This window comes from Triticum dicoccoides, chromosome 4B (genome assembly GCF_002162155.2).
Source record: "Triticum dicoccoides isolate Atlit2015 ecotype Zavitan chromosome 4B, WEW_v2.0, whole genome shotgun sequence".
In the NCBI taxonomy this organism is placed as follows: domain Eukaryota; kingdom Viridiplantae; phylum Streptophyta; class Magnoliopsida; order Poales; family Poaceae; genus Triticum; species Triticum dicoccoides.
In genome coordinates this window covers 179,894,619-179,911,761 of record NC_041387.1, presented here as the reverse complement: position 1 = coordinate 179,911,761, position 17,143 = coordinate 179,894,619, and the positions used below count along the sequence as shown (strand labels likewise).

The 17,143-nt window shown below is 47.1% G+C and overlaps 1 protein-coding gene across 2 annotated transcripts; it reads left to right on the top strand.

Moving 5' to 3' along the window:
* The first annotated feature begins 11,652 nt into the window (after positions 1-11,652).
* LOC119295663 (serine carboxypeptidase 1-like) lies at positions 11,653-15,210 on the top strand. Of its 2 annotated transcripts, XM_037574103.1 has the most exons (9): positions 11,653-11,809; positions 12,392-12,703; positions 12,855-12,962; positions 13,057-13,331; positions 13,414-13,662; positions 13,766-13,884; positions 14,438-14,533; positions 14,637-14,742; positions 14,893-15,210. In XM_037574103.1, exons 1-9 carry the CDS (start codon positions 11,662-11,664, stop codon positions 15,031-15,033), a joined length of 1,554 nt encoding a protein of 517 aa, XP_037430000.1. In that variant the 5' UTR covers positions 11,653-11,661; the 3' UTR covers positions 15,034-15,210. The 2 variants fall into 2 exon arrangements, with proteins under 2 accessions (XP_037430000.1, XP_037429999.1); XM_037574102.1 differs by lacking the exon at positions 11,653-11,809 and having other exon boundaries at positions 12,301-12,703.
* The last annotated feature ends 1,933 nt before the right edge of the window (positions 15,211-17,143 follow it).

Below are 17,143 nucleotides of genomic sequence, written 5' to 3'. Positions count from 1 at the left end.
CTAGACTGTCTCTATCCTTATTCTCTCCTAGTCCTAGTACTCTTGATCGAAAGGGGAGGGACGAGGCTTCTCTGCCGTGCGGCAGGGTACCGTTCGGCCACTGACAGGTGGGCCCATCAGGGATCAGGCCCACATGTCAGTGCCCCCAACGGCATGTGCCGTACGTCAGGGGAGCTGCTTCCAAAGGGGAGTAGTGCTAGTGATCATGCACTAGGTCTAGATGTCAATGTGGATAAGATAGGGAAAATGCAATATGCAATCAGGGCAAGCACTCTTGATCTCACCATATGATCGATCAGTTGCAGTGTAGTACTTAATACTTATCCATACGAAAATTCGTTTCTGATCCCGTGCTCAGATGGACCCGTTATCAGGCTCGTCCGTTGTCCTCGTGATGTGGGCCTCCTGCCGTATTTCATGGACGTATCTCCCGTGTATGTTGTCAAATCAGTTAAATCGCCTACTGCATTTATTACTATCTGTTGAGGAGATCGCCGTCCTGGTCCTTCAACAATGCCAACGGAACGGAGGCTTTTCTGAGCCTACCTGGTCTGTCGCGAACGACGGGTCCATCCAACATGATCTTAGCATACCACATCTACCTCCGCCCCTCACTCCTGTTCTCCAGACCACCTTTCTCCTCCGAATAGCCATGTACGCCGGGCCAAAACACCAGATGTCGGCATCAGGATCTTGTCCTCAACCGGGCATCATCAGGAACTACTCCCCATCGCCTGCTGGTTGTGTGGAGATAGGCTCGACACATCCATCAGTAGGCGGCTGCAGGAGCAATTCATTACCCAGATGTCTGCTGACCGTACACATTGGGCACCATCAGAGACCAAATCAAATGACAGATAAAACCGCAAGTTATCACATAGCCCTCGTGGTATGACAAAGATAAGTCCAAGCATCCCACTAATTGAACACGTACAATCAAATACAGACTACAACCTGGAGTCCAGTACAACACCGTTTCTAGAAAATTCATGTCGATTCAATCGACTGTGTCGGCGAGGTACTCTTCCGTCTTTCCATGTTCTCCTCCCCGCCGTAGGTCCGCGGCTGGATAGCTGCAACCGCGCACGACGAGAACGGTCTAAATTCTGAGCCACGTATCTTATTCTGTGCCACGGGCTGGAATCTAACACACCACGGCATCCCGTCAGGGAATCGAAACCAACACCATGCCTACGCTCAGGACCCACCGTATCCGCACTGTTCTCTACCCCTGCCATGAATACGCTCACTTTTTACAGCTCGCACTGCACCTGCCAGCCCCTATTTTCATCAATCCCCATGCCTGGACCTATGGACATGATTTCAGGTCCAGCTGAGCTCGGGCGCTGAAACGCCCTGTCCATATCCATATATACATATGTAGAGCAAGAAACCTATGTATAACATGTAAAACTTATTTAGTATTTATTATATGTGTCCTTTTTTCAAAAACAGGGGAGCGCCCTCGACCTCAGTCATTATATATTTTTTTTCTTTGAAAAGGAGGTTGAACCCCTCGCCTCTGCATCGAGTGATGCACACAGTCATTTTTATTACTCCCTCCAATTTGAATTAATTGACTCAGCCTTGTATAGAGGTTGCGTCAATGAATTTGGATCGGAGGGAGTAATATTATTCAACAATGCCTTATAAGATAAAACATCGATCCTTCTTCCATCCTCTAGGCAATAAAGACACACCACCTCCAAACTTGGTGATAATGGTGGTCTTGATCAGGGTTGCTTGCCCTGACCTCACCCCTACGCACATCATCTGAAATCGGAGCACCGGTCCGGCAGACCATTGGCGCACACCGCATGCGCATGCTCCATAAGTCAGTTGATGTTCTCTTCCACAAACCCATTTTCGGGGCAGGGATAAATGAAATGACCTTGTCAGGTTGCCGCCTGCCACCATGACACCAGACAGCGTCATCGCCCTACGCTCATCAATCATCATGAGTCCGCCGCCGAGACCCGGCTACAACACATCGTCGAGACTTGTCGTCTTCTACTCGGAAGAAACCATGCCGCTCCACCACATGACCTCTCCAGACAACACCTGCTCCAAAGAAGTGATGCTGTCAAGAGGAAAAACGACGTTGTGTGCTGCCATCGTCTGATCCAGGAGACCTAAATTTAGGGTTTCCCTAACAACCTGAGTAGGAAGACGACATCTGCAACAACGATGCCTTCAACAAAAAAATGACGCAAATACGCCACCATCATTTGCCATGACTGAAGTCAGCGTGGTTTTCAACGGCAGCCACACCCCTCCAAACCGGCAGGCGTCTTTTGATCCGTTAACCCCGGAGGACTATGGATCGCCCGCACCAAGCGCCATAGACACTGGAGAAAGCTTCGACTGCCATGCGTCTCCTATGACGTACCTAGGTACAGAATCCCTTGATCCGCCACCGCCAAGCAATGTCACATGGAGCTGCCTCCTAGCCCACCATCCCCGACAGAGAGGGGTTGCCTCCATTGCCGTGTACGGAGCTGCCCCGGGGCCCTTCCGCCGTAGATCGGTCACACCCCCTACCGAGTCCTCCATCCTCGCGATTCAACCAGAGCGCCACCGGGAGGAGCAGACGTTGTGCACTGCGCCTCTAGACAGCCACGATCGTGGGACACTAGATCCCTGCCACCCCCTTCACCAGCGGCGCACGGCTTTCCCGATGGCCACCTGTGGGGATGACGAGGGGAGAGGGGAGGGCGGAGGGGTTGGCGGAAGAGGGGGTAAGGTTTTGCGCCCCCGGTCGCCCTGGAGGAGGCGACACGAGAGAGAGAGAGAGAGAGAGAGAGAGAGAGAGAGAGAGAGAGAGAGAGTCCATGTATATCTGCCATTACATGTGTCATTGGTATTTCATCTTGATGATGACCCTACTCTTCTAAACTAAGGGATCCTCTAAATCAAAAGGGATTTCAAAGGGTTTCGAAGTGTTCGAATCCTTGGAATTTTTCCTATCGGAGGTCATTATATTCACAACATTGGATCTTTAGGAACTTTTCTGTAGGTTCCTTTGCACTTAGTTCCGCAGATTTTTTTCGTCCACTCAAACATTTTTTTAGATAAAAGGCACAAGATATGCCCGACTTTAAACTAATAAAACCAATAAGGCCAACGTCATACAAATAAGGTTCATATTGCAGAACAACCAAAGGTAAACATGACAGCTCAAAACAAGTCAGCATCAAATAGAAATCTAGAGGAGCACAACTCAGGCGGCGTTGTTTCTACTGATCACGTGGAAGCCCTTGATCTTGGATAGGATCGTCCTGGCTTACGCAGTATCCTTGTTTTTGCCCAACGGGCTGCACTGCTAAAAAATAGAGACTGTTTGAAGATATAGTCAACATGTTGGCTTGGAATTTTGCCTCCCATCGCAATTTTGTTACGGCAAGTCCACAAGGCTTAGGTTAAAGCCACAAAAGCACGCTAGACTAGAATACGATGTTGCCCGTGAGTACTAGCTAGTAACAATAGAATGTTGTTAATTAAAGCACTCTCTAACGCAACTCCGTAAGAATCTAGCTGGAGCACAATGGAAGATGTGGTTGCCGTCTTCAGGATCTCCACACAGGGCACACACACGTCATTCCCAAGGGTGTGGCGCTTTTAAAGGTTGATAACGGTGGGGAGACGGTCTCTGGCATCCTGCTAGAGGAAGACCCAAATGTTGAGAGGAATTGTATTAGCCCACAATGCTTTAGCAAAGCAGATCCGAGACCTGTGAAATGGTTTCACATAAGTCAATTTGACTGAGAAATTACCCAAAGCTTCAAAATTCCAAGTAATGACGTCCCTGTTGTTGGACAATTGGCAGGGCCCCAAATCCCAAAGAAGCGTCTCCCAGATGATCTCACTGTGGTGGCAAGATTTCATTTGAAAGTAATGTTGGGGTTGCCATTTAGGAACACATTTTGAACCATGATGTCGGGATCTGAGCCAATGAGAAAAGAGATCTTGGTATTTGGAAAACAGGGGAAAGGTTAAGCGCCCACTTGGATAACCAAAATTTGGTGTTGGCGCCGTTACCCACTTCAAGCTTAGCACCCACAAGTAAAATGTATAGCTCATTTGTGGATTCCTTTCCATAATTGAGAACCACTCTTTTTCGCTGCACAGACAATTGAGTTGGGGAAATACTTCGCCTTGAGGATCTGAGCCCATAGACTATCTTTGTTTTTTCAAAGTCTTCCATATCCGTTTCTTACCAAAAAAAAAACCATTTTAAAGGAATAAGAAAGGTTCATCTTCCTTGAATTTGTAATCCTCAAGCCGCCCTTACATTTATGTTTACATAAGTCTACCATTTGACCATGAGATACTTCTGTTTGGAGGCGTCTCGCTTCCCAGAATAAGTGCACAAGAACTTTGGCAAGCTGATGATGGGTCCCATCTCCCAACAGAAATAGCCCCATGGAGAAAGAGGGATTAGCTTATACATAAGCATTGGCAAGCGTAAGTCTCACCCAGAAGACATAATCTTGTCTTGCCAGGGTTTGCCACACTTGATAACTTACATACAGTTGGTATGTGGTCCCAGTCAGAGCTGATGAGATATTTGTCGGAGGCTGGAAGGCCCGGGTATGTGATATGGGAGTGGACGAGCCAACAATTGAACAAGATCGTGACCCAAATGACACCAGCGTGTTGCACCGCAAGGGTTACAACCTGGCTCTTGGATTAGTTAATCTTCATACCCAACAGCAAAGCCCCCTCAGCTTGGTCCCGAAACACATGAAATTCTAGACTGAAACATGTTGCAGTTTTAGAAAGGTCCAAACATGACTTTGCAGGCTCTAGTCGTCTATTCCTCCCAATATCTTTGAACTAAAGCAAATCTGCTTATTCCAAATTTTGCTACTTTTGTACAAAATGTGCGTCCGATTAGGATGGTGAGATCTTTCTAAGTTCCACATTAATGCAAAAGAGTGCTAATATCCATTTTTGTGTCTAGACTCATCTGCACCTGGTCAAGAAAGAATTCACAAAAAAATAAAAAAATAAAAAATCCTTTTTTTTGCATGGTAGATAATTTGGTGCGTGAGGTGCACCCTATATTTCAGATCATTTGGACTATGAGTAGCTCTCAACAAAAAAGACAAAATGGGTCAGAACAATACATGAACAGTAAACTTTTTTACAGACCCAAAATTTGTCTTTTTTTGTCGAAAGCTACTCAGATGTCCAAATGATGTGAAATTTAGGGCGCACCTCATGCAACAAATTATCTACCATGCAAAAAATATTTGATTTTTTTTTGAATTTTTCTAATATTTGTTTTGAGTTTTTTTTTCTTCATCGCAGGTGCAGATGAGCCTGCGCACCGAATCGTTGCTCTCAAAAGAGTGGTACTTCTAAAAACCACCATGCTGAACATTTGTTGACTAGATTTACATACTTCGTTGTGTACGAAGGCCCTCCCAAGCTGTTGTGCCTTTCAATTGACCACAAACAATTATCTGACGTTCTCTACACATCGCCATCCCAATTATTCGCCCAGGCCATCCAACACTAGAAGGCGCCTTATTTTACGCAACAAGCGTAGGAATTTGCATCCCACAGAAGTCAAACAAACATACACGGATGCTGAAATGCCCCACTGAGAATTGGATAATCCTTTTTGCATGACCACCGTTCATGATCGTGAAAGCTTTCTGCACCAAGTAAAACTTGACTTGAGCATAAGAGTTGTTCTTTATTCAAAATGCTAAAAAAATGATTTTGCAAGGAACCAGAGCACCAGCAGAAAGAAATATTCTTTGCTCCCTTTGTAGTCCTTGTGGCATGCACATCTTCCTTGCTCTCACTAACTTCTTTGTCAGTATGAGTTGTCTTTTGGGGAAATTCTTCATATATGTACACTAGTAGAAGGTGGGATTCTCTGCCAAAGTTTATGCTTCCTGCCCAAGAATTCGTCTTTCAACTCTAGCCCCAAAGTGGCATCCCTGAGTGCATAACGACCTACTAGAAAAACGAAACAAAAGGAAGGGAAAAAGAGATGAAACACACTAACAAAATGGTACTCCCTCCGTCCCATAATGTAAGACGTTTTTTGACACTACACTAGTGTCAAAAAGCGTCTTATATTATGGGACGGAGGGAGTAGTATGATGCCCCAATTCAAAGACGACACTTGAACAAAAATGAAAAAATATTTGGAAAGAAAAAGTAACCATGCATGACCAAGCAAGCTTTTTCTTATATTACCTAAAAGAGAGTGTATTTCCCCAAAAGAAATATCTCAGGCCAGACAGGGTTGTTGTGAACAGCCAATGTTATCAGTAACCGTTGGTGAAAGTATTGTGCTATACTCACTGCTTAAGTTTAGCATCTACTTTTATCACAGAAAAGTTCCAGACTGAAAGGGTAACTTGCTTGAAAGTTCCAGCCATGGTAACCTGTTGTCCAGTGGGCTGCTGCGCCGCACTCCTTCGCCCGTGCGGCATCGTAGGGCTGCTGTCGGTGCGGTCGGCCTCCAGTGCCTTGCACCCTTGTTTGAAGATCGCCAGGAAGCCATCCTGCCCACACCCACCCCTGCTCCAACACCACCCCGAGCTCCTGCTGCTCGCAGGAAAACCATGGCTGGTGTGACCATCTCTAGGGTTGGCGGTGCCCTTTCGCTGCACAAGACGTGGGCGGCAAGCCGCCCCAGGGCCACGCCGGTGGCTACAGCGGCAGAAATTTTGGTCTGTCGCTCCCTCGGCATCGTCAAGGATGGTGAGGATGTGACTGCTGCAACCCTTGATGCCTTCGCGGAGCGCTTCAAAGAGCACCTGTCGTCGGAGGTGATCACGGCCATGAGGGGGCTTTTCAAGCTGGACGACGCGAATGCGCATGCTGTGGAGGAGGCCCTCCTGTCGCACGGTGGGGGTGGCGCGCTGGACCTGGAGAGGGCCGATGAGGAGGCCGAGCTTCAGCAGGCTGCAACCTAAGCAGTTTTGCTCAAAACTGGGGTTGATCTTGTTAAATGTTAGTACAACCAAATGCATGTCCTGGGGTGTCTATGTACTGGGTCCAAGGTATCTCTAGAGTAGAAGTTTGTGTGCATGCTGGCTACATGCCTAGTTTCAAGTCTGTGGAGTTGCTGTTGCATCTCAGGGAGTCTACTATTGTAACCGGGTGCAAGCAGTCTGTTGCTGCCCCTGCCATTATGCCAAGTGCTCTTGTGGTTGTCCCAGCTCATGATACGTGCATATGCTCCAGGGATCTCATGTTTAAATCATGTTAGCTCAACCGATCAACTTCTTGAGTTGGAATGTTAGGGGCCTTAACTGCACGGATAGGCGGTCCACAGTTAACACAACCATTGCTTCCTCGTCCTGCCATGTGGTATGCCTCCAGGAGACGAAGCTTGACAATATCGACCAGTTCACGGCCGCGTTTTTGGGAGGCCATAGGTTACGCAGCTTTGCGCAACGCCCGGCAAATGGCACAAGGGGAGGCATCCTCCTGCTCTGGGATGATCTCTTGCTGGAGATGTCCAACATCACCTCTACAACCTATTGCCTCTCAGCCATGGTTCATGTCAGGGATTCGGGCGTGAGATTTAAGATCACAACCGTCTACGGCCCGACCGACCCTTCGCTCAAAGATGCGTTCTTTGTCGAGCTCATTAGCCAGAAGCCGCCTGTTGGGGTCGCGTGGATCGCCTCCGGGGATTTCAACCAGATTTATCGGGCCAGGGATAAAAACAAGCGGAATGTTAACACCAGTCGAATCAACCGGTTTCGTGCAACTCTCAATAGTTGTGAGCTTAAAGAAATCCACCTCCAGAATAGGAGGTTCACCTGGAGCAACGAGAGGGCAAACCCAACCCTGAGCAAGCTTGACTCCTTCTTTTGCAATGCGGAGTGGGACATCACCTTCAACGACCACGTGCTCCATGCACTTTCTTCATCCCTATCCGACCATTGCCCGCTCCTACTCGCCGATGATAAGGGTCCTAGGAGGCCTAAGACTTTCAAATTCGAGAACTTTTGGACTTCTATGCCCGGCTTCAGTGAGGTGGTCCAAAAGGCCTGGGTCGAGCCCGTTAAGCACACCGAGCCACACATTATCCTTTTCCACAAGCTAAAGAAAACGGCGATGCGCCTCTCACAGTGGAGTAGGGGTCTCTTCTCTAAAGCTAAGGTCCATCTCCATGCCGCCCTCTTGGTGATCCTACGCCTTGACATTGCTCAGGAGAGAAGGCTGCTCTCCCCCGAGGAGCTCGACCTTCGGGCTAGGCTCAAGAGAAGGGTCATAAGCCTGGCTGTGCTCGAGAAAGCACGCAAGAAGCAATGTGCCAGAATTGCAAACATCAAAGAAGGTGATGCCAACACAAAGTTCTTTCATCGTCGGGTTAATGCGCGAAGGAGGAAAAACCACATTCACCGTATCATGAATGATCAAGGGTGGGTGACCGATCACAACGCCAAGGAAAAAATAATTCACGACCATTTCTCGCATATAATGAAAAGGGGAAGGGCAAGCACAAAGGACTTCAATTGGGAGGAACTTAACCTGGAGTCGCATGACCTACAGGAGCTTGACTCTCCCTTCTCCGAGGAGGAGGTCATCGAGGCAATAAATAGCATGCCTAGCGACAAGGCGCCTGGGCCGGATGGCTTCACCGGCCTCTTCTTCAAGAAGTGTTGGGGCATCATCAAGCACGACCTCATGAGGGTGATTCAATGCTTTGACTCCCTCCACACAACAAATCTTCACTGGCTCAATTCTGCGAATGTTGTGTTGCTTCCCAAGAAGGATGGGGCGGAGAGCATCGTCGATTATAGACCCATCAGTCTCATTCATGGAATCGCCAAGATCATTGCAAAAGTGCTCTCCATAAGGCTTGGACCGCATATGTCCACCCTCGTCTCCAACGCTCAAAGTGCTTTCATCAAAACACGGAGCATCCACGCCAACTTCATGTATGTTCGAAACCTCGCGCGGCGCCTTCACAAGAGCAAGACCCCCTCCCTGCTATTCAAGTTGGACATTCGCAAGGCCTTTGACTCTGTCAATTGGGAGTATTTGCTTGACCTCCTTCGGAGACGAGGTTTCCCAAGCAAATTTCGAGAGTGGATTGCAGCACTCCTATGTTCCTCATCTTCGAGGATCCTCTTGAATGGAGTACCTGGTGCTCCCATCAAGCACGGCCAGGGGCTACGCCAAGGGGACCCCGTCTCTCCACTCTTGTTTGTCATAGCTATTGACCCCCTACAGTGTATCCTCGACATAGCGACAAAAAAGGGGCTGCTTCATAAGCTCCGAGGGAGAGGTGTCATGGTGCGTACCTCCCTCTATGCGGACGACGCAGCCTGTTTGTAGCTCCAATTAAAAGTGATGTGGACAACCTTGCGACTATTCTGAGAGGCTTTGGGGATGTCACTGGTCTATGCACCAATTTCCATAAGAGCTCGATGGTTCCGATTCGGTGCGGTAACCTTGACTTGGGGCAAATCACCCAAGGGCTGCCGGCTGTTACGGCCTCCTTCCCTCTACGATATTTGGGCCTACCACTCTCTGTGTGGAAGCTAAAGATCGTTGACTTGCAGTTCCTTGTGGACAAGGTGGCAAGAAGATTGACAACATATGAGGGCCAGAACATCACCACCATTGGACGCGCGGCTCTTGTCAAGTCGGTGCTCGCTTCCCAAGTGATCTACTTCATCACGCCGCTTGTCATACAGCCCACCATCCTCCAAAACATCGACAAGCTTGAGAGGGCCTTCCTGTGGTCTGGGTCAGATAAGACAACCGGGGCAAAATGCAAGGTCAATTGGGACATTGTTTGTCGGCCGCTTGCCTATGGTGGGCTTGGGGTCCTCAACACCAATAAGTTCGCGCGGGCCTTGAGACTGCGGTGGCCTTGGTATGAATGGAAGGACCCAACAAAATTGTGGGTTGGGAGAGGTAACCCGTGTGATGAGGAAGATCTCAACTTCTTCTATGCTAGCACCACAATCAAGGTCGGGAATGGGGCGAAGACACCCTTCTGGGAATCCCCTTGGCTTCTTGGGCGCAAGCCCAAGGACATTGCTCTTCTCATCTACGAGTCTTCATCGCGGGAACATTGGAAGGTACGGGAGGCCCTCAAGGAAAACGCGTGGATCCTCAAAATCAGGCCACCTGCGGTTGTTTCCACCGAACACGTAGCACAATTCTTCACCCTTTGGATGCTTCTGCATGAGGTGCATCTTGATGAGCTTGCTGAGGACGACATAGTATGGAAACACTCGGACTCTGGGCATTACTCTGCGGCCTCTGCTTACAGGTCACTTTTTTTGGGTTTGGTCCTCTCCCCCATGGACCATATGGTTTGGAAGCCTTGGGCCCCACCGAAGGTCAAGTTCTTTGCTTGGCTCGCACTGCAAGATAGAATTTGGACCGCTGATAGACTGGCTAAGCGGGGTTGGCCAAATTGTGGCCCCTGCCCCTTGTGCAGGGGAGTGCAAGAATGTGGAACACATCTATTCTTTAGATGTCGCTTCACGTTGAGGCTTTGGAATTTGGTTATTCAGAAATTTCTCATACACGACATGGACACGTCGGCGTGGAGCTCCTTCGACTCAGTCAAGACATGGTGGGCGAGCATGAGCGCCGTGGGCACCACCAACCGAAAAGCGAAGGCCTCGATCACCATGCTTGTGTCGTGGGTCATTTGGAATGAGAGAAACGCCAGAGTGTTCCGGCATAAGAGCAAGCCTCCACCAACTCTACTCAACACCATCATCGACGAGGCAAACCTTTGGATCACCGCCGGGGCAAAGAAGTTAGGGTCTTTTCTATTGCGAGAATAATTGTCATGCCGTATTCTGGATGCGTGTTATAACAAACTCTCCTCTCCTTATTTAATATATGAGGCAAATCTTTTGCCTCCGTTTCAAAATACCTAAAGAACAAAATGGAATATGCGCAAACAATTCCATGGTGTATCCGTAAGTCATATCAAACTGCAAACAGCAGTTCTTAAGAAACATGCATGAGAAGGAATCAACATTCTAGTTCATGGTAACATAATTCATAAGGTGCCAGTCCATCTCTACAGTGCTCGAGTCACTCTTACTCCAGATTCTGTCATTATATCGAAGAGAGTTGCCCAGTTAATTAAATAAAAACCAAGCACAAAGCAGATTACCACCGTCTACCCAGGACACCACCGACAGACATGGCCACACTTGCACAAACTCAACGCGCACTGTTTGGCAACTCTGACTTCACCATAGGCGACCACAAAAGAATAGCTAACCATAAAAGCTCCACAAATCAGCACGAAAAAGCCACAGCAGCCAACCAACACGCCAGCGAGAAGACAACTCTGATTTTGAGGATGAGCCTCACAGGAGAAATGTGCAAGGCCTGCGCTGACCAGATCCGCTGCAACTGGACCACCCTTCATGTGTCACCACTTGGTCGGCCTCATGAAAGGGAAGTTCTGAGTTAATGGTAACAAGGCGAAACAGAGCACATAGAAGTAGAGAACCCACGGACAAGCAAGAAAGCTGACTACCAAGCCATGCCGTGACCCAACGTTACTCGCCATCATCATCGTTGACAAACCAAACGCAGCGCAAACGGGATCCAAACCAGCGGACCCGTAGTCCGCACTAAGAAAAGTGACCGGGAAGCCTTGCCACACATAAATATGAAATGCAATACAATGTATGTATGATGATGACCAGTTGCACTAAACCGGAATTGGATGAAGGACATGAGAAATTTATGTATTCCAGCTTTATGGGGCAATTATGCAATGAAACAGCCTTCTTTTTAAACTCGATTTTAGTTGGGCCGGAATACACAACACATCAGAAAAGTAAACTAAAGGTAAAGGTTTCCCGGGAATCTTGAGGATACAGTTGAGTGTACAAGAAGCTTATGATGGTGTATGAGATCTGTTTCAGTGAAGGTCAGACGTGCTTGTGCTATTGTTATTAAAAGAAAAAAGAGGGTGGCATTGCCACCATGATGTGGACAATGCACTTAGGACATATTGTGATAGATGAAACACCCCCAATCTGGCCTGAGCTGGGAATAGGTCCTCCGGGAATCATGCAGATTTTGTTATATCACAGTCGACGAAAAGGAACCATCAGTTTAATTGAACAAGAACACCATTGACAAATGACAACACAAACATAGATGCCATGACAAAGATGGAATATTAAGCACCTTTGAGTGCCAACTTGGAGCGGGCAAAGGTCAAAGAATCAACAAGATTATGGTTTCCTTGGAGGACTCCCACAACTAAAACAGAATGTCCCGCTATAAATGAAGATTGGCCAATGGCAACACAGCACAGGACCCCAAACACACATGCACACGCTTCCTATCAAGATGAAAAGAGGCATACTAGTAGTACTTTGGTCCTTGTTCTGCCTCTGTGTGGCAAACACAGATACTGGCAACAAGCCCAAATACCCTATTGAGTTTGATCAATTGGAAATATCCAGGAAATATGTCCCAGCAAAACAGCATGCATCTGCGAGCAAGAGCCCTTCTAGTTCTTCGGTCCATGGTGGCTCACAAGATTATCAGCGAGAGAGGGATAAGATCATAGCAATGCCAGGCCAGATGGAGGAAGCGGAATTCACACAATATGCAGGATATGTCACGGTGGATGCAAATGCTGGAAGGGCTTTGTTCTACTATTTTGCTGAGGCTCCTCAAGATCCTTCCAAGAAACCACTAGTCCTATGGATGAATGGAGGTATGTCATATGTGCTCTGCTTATCCATAAACTTGCAGTATAATTTAACCATAAAACTATGTGAGTGAGACCAGCAACGATGCAGATGTGCACTTGAGATTGAATCCTGTTACAAACCTTCTTTGAGAACTATTGCTAATGAGGTCTGCAGGCCCTGGTTGTTCATCCTTTGGAGCTGGAGCCATGCTAGAACTTGGACCCTTCTCTGTCCACAGTGATAACAAGACACTGTACAAGAAAAAACATGCTTGGAACACAGGTAAATTCACTCCAGCCCTGCCAATAGTTAAATGTTAACAAAGAGGTCGCATTTATACCCAGATGAGTTTACCAGTCTTCATCCACAAATGCAGTAGCAAATATGCTGTTTGTTGAGATCCCAGCCGGTGTTGGGTACTCATACTCCAACACGACAAGAGACTATCACAACACTGGTGACAAAAGAAGCACAGATGATGCGTACACCTTCCTTGTCAATTGGCTGGAGAGATTTCCCGAGTACCGAGACCGTGATTTCTTCATAACCGGCGAGAGTTATGCTGGTCACTATGTACCAGAGCTAGCTAATTTGATTATTTCTAACAACAGAGCCAGAGGCGCGACTAATGTCAAGCTTAAAGGTGTTGCTGTAAGTGTTTAACAATAACTGTTTTGAAGCTTCTAATGCCAGTAAGATTCTAATCAATGATACCACTCTGAAATTTGGTCAGATCGGCAACGCAGACTTGCAATACAATTTGACTCTAAGAGCGACATTTGACTACTTCTGGATGCATGCTATGATTTCTGGAAAAACCTACAGAGCTGTACAGGCCAACTGTGGCTTCAACGGGACATATACTAAAGATTGTGATAATGCCATGAACTTGGCCATAAAGGAGAAGGGTAATGTTGATGACTACAGCATCTATGCACCAATATGCCGTGATGCCTCCAGTCCTCTCAGATCAAGTGACCCGGTATACACAATTAAACACATTAATCCACATATTTGTCAAATTTCGTTTGTTACATATATGCCTCTTGGGATACTGAATTTGTGGCTGACCAATGTAATGTAAGGTGGTGTTCGGTGATCCCTGCACAAATCACTATGTCTCATCTTATCTAAATCGTCCTGAGGTCCAAAGAGCCCTACACGCAAACACCACAGGGTTGAAATACCCATGGACGGATTGCAGGTATAAAGATTGGAATACCCAAGTAGGTTTCAATTTTTTGCAGCCAATTTTAGGCACAATTATTTTCCAGGAATAATTCCATTCTTTTGTTTTCTTAGGGCTATCTGAAAAGGCAATCTATACATTTAAGTACAAATCACAAATTATTTATATGACTGACCCTAAGAACTTCATCACTAGAGAAGTACTTGTAAGCCTACTCACTTCTGATTTGCTTTACTGCCAAAAAGGTACCTATAATCTATATAAGCCAGCCATCAAAGATTAAGACTCTGTGAACCACAGACCACGGTAGGTATTAAAAAGTGAACAATAAAGAGGGCATAATGGCATAAGATTCTTCACCCTATACAGACTATACTTTTGCTTGTGCAGGGGCATCAATCTGAAATTATGCATAAACCTTTTTTACTGCTGGGAATTTTCTCAGTCTTCGGTATCAAGCAACCTCGTACTAAAGGAATATCAAGGAAAATTCGATAACAGGAAAGCAGTCAACTTGCATTAGAATTAGAATATGTTTCTAATCGATTTCAGTGTCTCACTCAAGCAGTCAACTTGTATTCGATAACTGGAAAGATGCACCGGAGACCGTGCTGCCATCGATCAGGAAACTCATTTCAAGTGGCACAAGGATATGGCTGTACAGGTACTCCTATATATATAGCCCCCGGATTCTGTTTCTCAAGTACCAAAGCAATCAATTGTTAATGTCTTATTAATCCCTAATCAATTGCACCCTTGCGTACCAGTGGTGATATGGATGCAGTATGTTCTGTGACCTCGACCCAATACGCACTGGACATTCTTGACCTGCCCACAGAAACATCTTGGCGCCCATGGCGCGTCAACAATGAGGTAAAGAATCCATTGCTGATCACTTGACTAATGCTGAACAGTAGAGAACTTCAGATTACATCATTATTTCCTAATTCCTATAGCTACATGGCTACGTGCACCTGCCAATGAAGCTAAAAATTGTTTATTGGTTCCTTCCTGAAATGGCAGGTTGCCGGCTATGTGGTTGGGTACAAGGGCCTGGTGTTTGCAACAGTCAAAGGAGCAGGGCACATGGTCCCTTACTATCAGCCCCACAGGGCCCTAGCGCTATTCTCATCCTTCCTCGAAGGAAAGCTTCCGCCACAATGATCTAATTGTTAGGGATAAATTAGCACATCTCTATTGTAAAACGACGTTAGCAAAGTCCAACCCCAAGAAGTCGCTTCCCTTCTCTCTCTTAACATGTAAATGTCATCCTTTGGATGCATTCCCGCAGACATGCATATATATATCCTTTGTATCAGTGAAATCGATGATGCTTGATCATTCACTTCCTTCTAATCTCGTTTTACTTTACACTCCCTCTGTAAAGAAAAATAAGAGCGTTTAGACTAAAATAATGATCTAAACGCTCTTATATTTCTTTACGGAGGGAGTAATTTTTAGATCATCCGGAAGGCTCAAAAGGCCCTTACGATATATATGAAACCACAAGTTCTAAACAAAGGTTTGAAGATTCGGAAGCTACAGCAAGAACGTCTGGAAAGGCTAAAGTAGCTAAAAGTAGCAGATAACTAGAACATTCAAAGCCTATCACCCAAACAAAAGCACATGAAACCCAGTGCTAGGCGGAAAGACATCTAACCAGGTAGCTCTCTGCTCATACGGCTTGCATTTCCAGCAGCACCACCAACGTCGAGGGGCAAAATTTCGTGTTTTGACCCTTTTTGAGAAGTAGTTCGAGATCTGACCCTAGTTTGCAAAAAATTCGGGATCTGACCCTTTTCCTACCGCCAAGGTCCTTGGCGGTAGGGTTGCACGCCCTACCGCAAAAAAATTCTAAGTTTCAGACAAGTGCGTGTGCGCACCTACCGCCGGGCACCTTGGCGGTAGGGTTACGCATGCTACCGCCATCCCCTGTGGCGGTAGGGATGTGTTGCGCTGACGTGGTCAAGTTTCTTACCGCCAGGGGCCTTGACGGTAGGAAAAGGGTCAGATCTCGAAAATTTTTCAAACTAGGGTCAGATCTCGAACAACTTCTCAAAAAGGGTCAAAACACGAAATTTAGCCACGTCGAGGAAGTCCTGGTCTTCTTCATCGGCGACTGGGTTGGAGAGCCGGCCAGGTCCAGAGGGGAAGCTGGGCTGAGTGGGGAGGTCCTCGGCACCCTGGTTAGCACAGTTGGGGAGAATGGAGGCGAAGGAGCACTACCCACAGGAATATCTAGACAGGGCTCCAGTAATGGAAATGTTTTTAATGGAGCTAAAATTGCACCTTCAGTGCCACTGTCTAGCCCCGTTACCCCACAGACAGTAGCGGAGCTTCACACGAATTGCTGGGCGGGCCAAGCTAAAGAACACACAAAATATTCAAACTAATCATTTGCATTAATCAGTATACCTTCTCTTCTTATTTGTTACAAGATCAAGTGAGCAGATCAAAAGAAGTTATGCCAAAATTTACTACTCCCTCCGTCCCTGAGTCATTTATTTTGAAACGGAGGGAGTACAGAGGACGCGTGGGAATATATGATAATTTGCCAGGCACTACAATTTTGACTGGCCTTGCACATAGCTACATATACGACAATTTGTAATCTGTAAACAACAAATTGAGTGAATTGTTTATGCTAGCATATTGGTAACGAGATGAATAGATGATGACCTGAGTGAAATTTAGGGGAAGAAGAACGCGTCAAAAAAATTAGGGGACGAAAACTGGGGATGGTTCAAAGAAATTATATGTGAAGATTGTAGTGATTCAGGAGAATTGGAAAGATTGAGGGTATGATAGGATCAAAAGAAGGAGCTCATTTTTGGGTGTTGCCTGAGTTGCCGGTGGTAGCTGCGTGTACTTGTGGGCTTGTGGCCGCGTGGAGTCGTGGGCTGGCCGACTCCGACTCGCTGCTGCTGTGTGCGGTGTGCCGGTGGGCCGTCCGACCGTGGGCGGCGGCTGATGTGTGCCGCAGTCCCCCTGGCCGGTGGGCGGCGCCGCGGCGGCCTGCGGTTGCTGCGTGACAGCGGGCGGCGGCTGCTGAGTCGTCGAGTGCTGCGTTTCTGCGTGGTGTGTGAGGCGTGAGCTCCTGGGCCATGGGCTGCATCGGTGTGGGTTTGGGGAGTATGGCCCAGTTCTGTTGGGCGATTCTTCCAGAATCGCCCTCCTCCCCAGCTTCTTTCAGAATCGTCATTTCATATTTTTTTTACAATCCTACCTAGTTAAGGACTAATTAGTTAGGATTGTAAAAAATATATGGAGTGAC

What these genes read in the sequence shown, in the direction of transcription:
- LOC119295663 (XM_037574103.1), top strand. Translation starts at nt 11,662, where the DNA reads ATGATGATGACCAGTTGCACTAAACCGGAATTGGATGAAGGACATGAG. An exon ending in ACAAGGATATGGCTGTACAG is followed by an intron (nt 14,534 to 14,636) that starts GTACTCCTATAT and finishes CTTGCGTACCAG; the next exon opens with TGGTGATATGGATGCAGTAT. An exon ending in CATGGCGCGTCAACAATGAG is followed by an intron (nt 14,743 to 14,892) that starts GTAAAGAATCCA and finishes CTGAAATGGCAG; the next exon opens with GTTGCCGGCTATGTGGTTGG.